Source organism: Limulus polyphemus, unplaced genomic scaffold (assembly GCF_000517525.1).
Source record: "Limulus polyphemus unplaced genomic scaffold, Limulus_polyphemus-2.1.2 Scaffold1520, whole genome shotgun sequence".
Taxonomy (NCBI): Eukaryota; Metazoa; Arthropoda; class Merostomata; order Xiphosura; family Limulidae; genus Limulus; species Limulus polyphemus.
Window position 1 is genome coordinate 134357 of NW_013667130.1, and position 8745 is coordinate 143101.

At 35.5% G+C, this 8745-nt stretch overlaps 1 protein-coding gene across 1 annotated transcript in view; it reads left to right on the forward strand.

The window, feature by feature from the left end:
* The first annotated feature begins 5302 nt into the window (after positions 1 to 5302).
* The window catches only part of LOC106463934 (zinc finger protein SNAI2-like), a 12410-nt gene continuing 8967 nt past the window's right edge, over positions 5303 to 8745 (forward strand). The window contains exon 1 of the mRNA XM_013924022.2: positions 5303 to 5866. Coding sequence (XP_013779476.1) covers positions 5794 to 5866 — 73 coding nt within the window. The 5' untranslated portion in view covers positions 5303 to 5793. The remainder of the gene's footprint in view (positions 5867 to 8745) is intronic.

Genomic DNA, 8745 nt, shown 5'->3' on the forward strand with positions numbered 1-8745 from the left:
TACACAAAGAAAATGAGGATGTATATTGACATCACTGTTCTTCCCTTTTCTTCAGTTTGTTTGTATTTTTGTTAACAAACATAATAATAAAAAAATGTTCATTGCGGTAAACAAAATAATAATTTGATCTTTGTTTGTTTGTAATTAAACACAAAGCTACACAATGGGCTATCTGTGCTCTGCCCACCACAGGTATCGAAACCCGGATTCTAGCGTTGTAAGTCCGCAGACATACCGCTGTGCCACTAAGGGGCATAATTTGATCTAAGTAAGAGTTTTTTTACTTCCCAATTTGTAAAAAAAATCCTTACGTGATAGAAAAAATTAATATTACTTTCGAAATCTGCGTGGCTGAATTACGAAAAATCAATTATTTAAACCAAAACAACATTTATGAAGTTTAAATTCTCAGGCCTGTGTTATCGATTCTAATGTATATGAAGTTGTCAAAAACTCGTTTCCGAATCATGTATCTTACATTTAATCTATTTACTTCAAACTTGAATTGTCTTTGAAATAGGGCGAGTCTTTATTAATATATCAGCCGAGCATGAAAGTTTTAAGTTCATGATTTGAATTAAGGTCTTCAGATAATTTTTTAGCATAGCTAATGTTTTCCCATGTCAAAAAAGGTTAATGGATTTTGACATATATGCATATATTTAGCATATAACTAGTTTTTATTAAACACTTCGCCCTCTTGTGACTCAGCAGTAAGCATGAGGGCTTATAACACTAAAAGTTGGATTGCGATACCAGCAGTAGAACAGTACAGCCCATTGTGCACTTTTGTGCACAAAGTAAATTCTTCAGGTGGATAAGCCCACCAGTGGCACAGCGGTATGTCTGCGGACTTACAAGCATAAGTATAAGCATAAATATGTGTAAAAACCAAAGAAATGTATACTCGAACACATTTATCCAAATAAACATTATAGTCGCTATAAGTTGGAAACATTGAGGAGGCCCGACATGGCCAGGTGGTTAGGACGCTCGACTTGCAATCTCAGGGTCGCGGGTTCGAATCCCCGTCACACCAAACATGCTCGCCCTTTCAGCCTTAGGGGCGTTATAATGTGACTGTCAATCCCACTATTGGTTGGTAAAAGAGTAGCCCAAGAGTTGGCGGTGGGTGGTGATGGCTAGCCGCCTTCCCTCTAGTCTTGCACTGCTAAATTAGGGACGGCTAGCGCAGATAGCCCACATGTAGCTTTGCGCAAAATCCATAACAAACAAACATTGTGGAATACATTTTATAAGAGGAGTATGTTTTGGATGTTGTGCTAAGGAGTATGTTTTGGATGTTGTGCTAAGGAGTATGTTTTGGATGCTGTGCTACATTCACACCCTACCATTGTTTTCTGTCATACTGTAACTTTCAGATTCAGTTCCTCTTGGATTCTCTTACAAGCACTATTGGTCACGGATGGTAATTGCAAAACCTTGGGAAGACAAAGTTTCCTTGTTGAAATACCAGTTCTTATTCCAGAAAGATTATCTGCACCCCTTTCTTGCCTTCTTAGCACAAACGTTTTCGTTACGTTTGAACATTATATAACAACTATGCCGATTTGACGTAAGTGGTACTCTAGCCCACCTTTAAAAGGATATTTTTGTTGTTAATCTTGCCACTAGCCATTGTTATGCTATTGGTAGAATAAACTCTCTTGCAACGCAAATTTATAACGATGATTAGATTTCGCAATCTGTCCTTTCTGTCCGTCTTACGAAGTTCCGTAAGTCCCAAAGTTGTTCATTTGGATTCAAGTAAGGATCCTAGCTAACCAAGATAGAACCTAGAGTTTATAGCTCCCTTTACTATTACCAATGTATCAACTTAACACCGTCTTAAACTTCCTTCATGTTAAAACCCTCATCATGGAATTACATGTACATTAGAAAAGAGAAGTAACCTAGTCTGATAAATTGTATAATTAATTTTATGAAGATACAAAGTTGTTTATCAACAGACTCTGTAAGCCAAACACCTCTGATTCTTTCTTCATATCCTATACTTCTACCAACACCAGCGGAACCAGACTCTTACGATATGCTAGCATCGACGTTTTCCCAAACCCGATGACATAAAAGATGCACGTTCCCGTCGCGTGCCCGCTGTGAAGGGCACGTGTTGTGGTGTAAACATCCGCCTCCGAACTGACGCATTTCCGAATCGAATTTTTTTCTTTTTTTTTCAGTGCTGGGTTTCTTATATATATATGTGTTACTTCTGGGTAACTTATAATCTTTATATATCTTATACGTAGAGTACTTGTTTTCACACAAAAAAAAAGATATAAAAAAAGGTTTAAAACACACATGAAGTCTTAAAAGAACAACATTTAATATCGGGTTAAACGTGATTCCAGTTAGATGACTAACCAAAGAAAGTAAATTAATGTTAACGAACAGTTCTTAAGAATTTTTATGTAAACACTCGTTTTGTTTTCTAAGTTCATTAACATTCCTGGATTACTTTAAAAATCGCTTCAAATTGCACCTTCCAATGCATCAGACGATTCAAGTTATAAAACATTCTTAAAAATAGTATTCCTAGTCTGATAAATTTGCATAAACAAATAAAATTCCATTTCAAAAGTGAAAATATGCCACTCAAATATTTTAAAGTAAACATATTTTGGACTGTTCAGAGCTGTCACTACTATCAATATTGTTTTATAACTTTGCATAAGATATTTAACGTCAGTATTACTTTTTAGAAGCCAAATCTCTTTATATACCACTGACCAGTTAAACTATTTGAAAAGTTTTAAATGGGTTTTATTATGTTTTGAAATTACAGGCAATCAAAGAAAAGCTAAAAACGATCAGTAAAGGAAGTTTGTTTGTTTGTAATTAAGCACAAAGCGACACAAAGGGCTATCTGTGCGCTGCCCACCACGGGTATCGAAACCCGGTTTCTAGCGTTGTAAGTCCGCAGACATACTGAAGTTGAGGACGAAACACAGTAAATTTTATTTCATCCTAACAATACACTAGCATTAGCGCAAGTCATATTAAACGTTCAATATGCCCTCTGTCCATTTTAACAACAAACAAACGTAAAACGCAATAGGCTGAAACATATTTCCAGTGGAGTTCATAACATAATGCTGGATATTATTATATTCTAGAGTGTTAATATTAACAGTGGGTAGTCTTAACAGTCATACTAATCGTTGAATAAATTAATGATCCCTGATATCAAACTCGCACTTTTAATTGTAGTTTCTAACGGTTCCAATGACACCTTACAGCGCCACCTATAGTCGTTTTTTTATAAATATGTTCTTCATATGTTTAAGTTATACAAAGCTGTAGGTTTTGTGGGTTTTCTACCACTTATACATTTGTACACAAGCTTATTTTGTTCCGCCCTCTATATTGATTTCCAACTATAAGTTCAGTCGGAAAATTCAAATTTTCCTTCTGCTATGCTAATATGCGAAATTGACTTTTTTCAGAAAAAACAAACAAAAAACATTGCTTTTCCGAAAAGTGTTTAATTTAGAAATCACATCCACACGTGGTGCGGTTATTTCAGCTCAGTATGGCTTCTTTTGTTCAGAGCTTGTGCGTAATGCAGAGTAGTTTCACAATTAATCTAAAGGAAATACATTTATCTGATTAGAATGTTCTTGCGTACTATAGAAGCTCTGTATATACGAGGTTCATTTGTATCTCAGCTTCACAAGAAGGATTTCCTGGAACAGGCTGCTTTATTTTATTTTCCCTTCAAAGAATTCTAGGCTAATAATATCAGCATTAAAATATTTCAACACAGGATTTTCTCAGCGTTTCAGAAGTAGAAACAAACCAATTATTACTCTAAGAAATAAAGATGAGCTTAGGTGTTTTTCCTCTTAAACATAATTTAAAGATATTTTTACTGTGAACGTCAAAAGTAGTTTGCTGGAAGAGGTCACTAGTTTTGTAAATAATTCTTTAAAAAAGAAATAACTTAAACATATTTTTCTCCTTTGATTTAATTAAGCCTTAATTAATTAAGCCAGGTTTTGATTTTGGAGATCAGTTGTAATTATTTGTTGTCCTATTTTACAGGTCTTAGAAACTCAGGATTAAGTCCAGTAAATATAAAGTAAAAATAAATAAATCTTATCTTTCGCTCCACTGCGTGGAAAAAAATGTCGTTTTAGACTGACTTTGTTTGAATTATTTTTCTCTGTTAACTGACCATCCCTTTCGTATTAGACGGTAACTAGTAATGCCCATAAGTGAGAATATACGATATGCTAGGATGTACAAGCGTTTCGATATTGTTTGTTATCACGCGATTATCAAGTAGGTAGCCATACGATAGCTTCAAAACGATTGCAAGAACAAAGATATGTATTTCACTAATAAAACACATATCAAACTGTACTATTTGATAAACATGGATAGCCCGATAGAAAAACAAATGAATATCTAAGTATTTTATTTGTACTTAAATATAAGAAAGGTATAAAAACTGGCTAATACAGCTGTTGTTTCAAATAAATGTATAAAGTCTGTGAAAATCTAGAGCAAGCTTTTTTAATCACTTCTAAATTGTGTCATACAAAACTGTGATAAATAAAATGTTTTCACGAACTTCATAAAATGCTCCCCGGCGGGTCAGCGATAAGTCTACTGGTTTACAATGCTAAAATCAGAGGTTAGATTCCCGAATAGTTGGACTTTACCGTTATTTTTATAGCGCAGCATCCACTGTCCTGAAGTGCTTAGCATTAGATTAGATTAGAAGTAATAGTTTTTGTACTTAAAACGGTAGGACCCATATTTCTAATCACCCAATCCTGCTCAAGATTCAACTCTTTATTTCCTCATGATGCTGGTAAAGTAAAAATCTAAGAGGGTGTAAAAGAAGTAAACTCGCAATTATTTGGAAACCATTAAGGATGTCGCAAACCAACTGCTGCCAAGCTTTTTTCTTATCAACTTATATGTTTTGTTGTTGTTGTTGTTTTTGAAATTTTCTAAGATGTTCTTCAAGGGAGACAGAAACATGTTGTGCAACAACTCGGTGTTACCTCATCAGACAGTTGGCTACGTGAAAACTGCGCTCTAATTGCCCCACCCTTACTGTTGCACTAGACTGATCATGGTAGTGACAGGCCAGGTTCTGACTCCGAGAAGAGAAGAGACGTTGAATTATTTATACATGTTTCTATTTTTGTATTCTTTATGCTTTAGGCAGGCTGCCAAATGTTGAAAGGCGTCGCATCTGGGTTGGCTGATCCGTCGACAACATCCACTTACTTTTTCAGATAAACCTTCCTGTATACAGTGCATAGTGTACGTAGGTTGGCACAGCAGCCAGAAAACCCATATCCAGTCTTTTTGTAGTCATATATCGTGGAACTTAGTGCTGCAAAGTTCAAAAAGCCAGGTTTATATCAGCAGCGAAGTACTGAAAAGCAGAACAGCAGGTCTATGCCATCTTTGTTTTCCAAGGGTCACTGTCAACTTCCTCTTTATCACAAGCTTTTGCCACTTGTTACCCTCTACAGACCGCTTGTCAAACGTTGGATCTTATCACAACTGTAGTGCAAATAATTTCTGGCAACCACATGGGCTACATATTCTGGTAACCTGACCTTTATTGTCTATCGTTCTTCACTCTTACTACGTCCCCCTCCCCCTCGCAAAATCACCCACCACTCCGGTCCTGGGAGGTGGGGACTTCAGCCAAGCCAAGGTTTTTAAGAATCAAGACCCCTACTTCGTGAGATCAGTCTCTACTAGAAGTTCAAACGTTCATATTTGTGCTTGACCATAAGTATAATAAAGATGCCGAGAGCATTTTTGATTCGTCGTCAAAATTCTGCACCGATGGACATTGAAGATACAAATGAAACAAGAGGTAGGTGATGTAAAGTAAGCAATTGTTGCAAAGTAATCAGTGAAAACTTGTAAGGTGCTAAATTAGACCTGAAACCATTCTAATGTTCAGGTAATGTTTTACAACTGTAATGGAAATAGGCAGTGCATATTGTATTACAATAGCGTGTACTTAAAATTCACATACTTGTATACATGTACGTGTTTTTTCACAGTTTTGCTGGTGCGATCATGTATTTGGTGACGAGTAACTCTATAATAAAAATGCTGTATGTTTACATAATTATCTCGTCAGGGCTGTGGAGAACTGAATAGTTGCCTGTACGCCTTTGACGTAATAAAGATAATTGTGAAATATATAAATGTATATAATATGCACGTGTGATGAAATCAAATTTGATGACGAGGAACCCACTTTGAGACAAAATTTGAAGACGGCTTGAACGGATGATGGAAGAAAACTTTATTACAAGGTTAACAAAGTAACAAATATACAACGTTGCGATAATGACAAAACCTTGTTCATTTGTTACTCTGTTACACGTCTCCCGGTAGGACAGTGGTAAGTGTACGAACGTACAACGCTAAAATCCGAAGTTTGATTCCATGTGGTGGACATAGCTGATGGCCCGGTGTGGCTTTACTTTAAAAAAAAATAAACAACCAACTCTGTCAAACTTGTAGTAAGGTTTTCTTCATTACCCATTCAAGCCATCATCAAACTTTAATATTTATATGTGTTATGTGGGTATGTGTTTATTTATATAAATATTTTGGAAATGGCAGTATTTATCGCCATTGACCAGAAATGTAACTAAGCTTTGGAGGTTCTTATTACAGTTAGAACGTTGTCTGAAGACATTGAAGTTAATCTTACCTAACCTGAGTCTCTGAGAGTCAGTTAACAACCATCGTCGAAGATCAGTTCCACTCGAAATAGGCACATCCCAATTTAGTGTTATGTGTGTGTGTGTGTGTGTGCTAAAGTTATCGATCAGATCTAACAGCACTGTATCAGTGACAATATAGTTATTATAACACGTCACAATAAGAAAATATCAATGAACTCTTGGAATATTTCACCAGCAGTGAACAGAGACATACAGAAAAGCTCTGCAAAACTAGGACCGATACAATGTCAGAGTAAACAACAACATCTGCCAAAGAATACAGATCCATAGATTAATCCTTTTTAACCTGTTCGAGTGATGTTGATGAATCGACTGCACTTCGTAAAAAAAGTTACTTTTATTATATGATTCGCACGTTTTTGTATGTGGGGGGGGGGGGGGCGAAAAATGCATGGATTTGTGCGTTTGTATTTCGCTGAAGAAAAAATAATAGATTCTTCGTAGACGCTAGTAAAGCTTCTGTTTAAAATCTCTTGTTGACTATTACCGCTAAATGTTTTCTTTTCATTATTCTCTTATGTCCAAAACTATAAACGAAGGTTATGTAACCTTTCGTCCTGAATTAATCATTTTTTGTTATTTATAAGAACATAACATTATTTCTGAAGTTATGAGCTAATTGAAATAGAAATCTAAAATGCGTATAACCAACAGTAGTATTTCTACGATTCTATTAAATACAGTCAAACACAGGTTCTTTAATTAAAATGTGTACATATATTTACTTGTTTCTGGTTAAACACAAAATCTGTACAGTGGGCTACCTGTGCTATGCCTGTCACGGGTACCAAGCCTTGAATGTTAGAACCATAAACCATAAAGATACCCGTTGAGCCATAAGTGGGGGCATATATACATGTTTGTGTATATACAAATGCCCCCCCCCCAGTGGCACAGCAGTATGTCTGCGGACTTACAACGCTAGAAACCGGGTTTCGATACCCGTGGTGGGCAGAGCACAGATAGCCCATTGTGTAGCTTTGTGCTTAATTAGAAACAAACAAACAAATATATACAAATATGCATTTAAAGTCAAAACGGTTCACTCCAAGAACAAACCCTCCCTCAGTAGCTCAGCTAAAAACTGGGTTTCGATACTCGTGGTGAACACAACACAGACATCCCAATATGTAGCTTTGTGCTTAACAAAAACAAACTAAGAACAGAAAATTAATACGAAACAAGAAAAATGTCAGCTGTTGTATATATATATCGGTTTTGTACAGTAAAAACCTTTCATTAATAACCAAATCTCAAATTGTATTTTTTTTTACTTTAATACAGTTAAACAACGAATCAACAACTACAATATCAAGTATATTCATAAAATCCACTTAAACACACGCACATACATTCACACATCTGAAAAGTTAACTATGAAAAAAAAAAAGCAAAGGAGATTTCAAAATCTAAACAAAAATACTCTCATTAAATACCTTTAAAGAACTTATATACTCATGTATATATTATGGAAATATACATACATGTAATGCATAATGTATCATGTACATATGATACAGATGTGGAACGCTATTGGATTGAGCACCTACATCTTGTTCTCCTAACTCATTTTTACTTACTTTATGTTCACTCATTTTTCTTTGACATGTGAGACTAGCGAACGGAGGTCACGATTGGTTGATGGTGTATCCCCACCACTATGTGACTCTACTTTCGTAGTAACCTCCATAACCAAGAACACATAACCCACGTTATAGCCTGTGTCCTGGTGATCTTTTTTTTAGTATGTATAGCGTTTCTGTTGTTGCTGTTGTTAAGGCTTGTTTAGATTATATATATATACATATTATGGAAATGCAAGTAACAAAACATTGCAAATGTTATAGATTACATCCAAAACACAAAAATCATGATACATTGAACTCGATTTTTTGGCTTCCAATTTGAAATATCTTCAGAAAACAATTCATTGCATCATAATCAAGAAAACAATGATACAACTCCTGCCCTTGCCAGGTGGTTAGGGTGC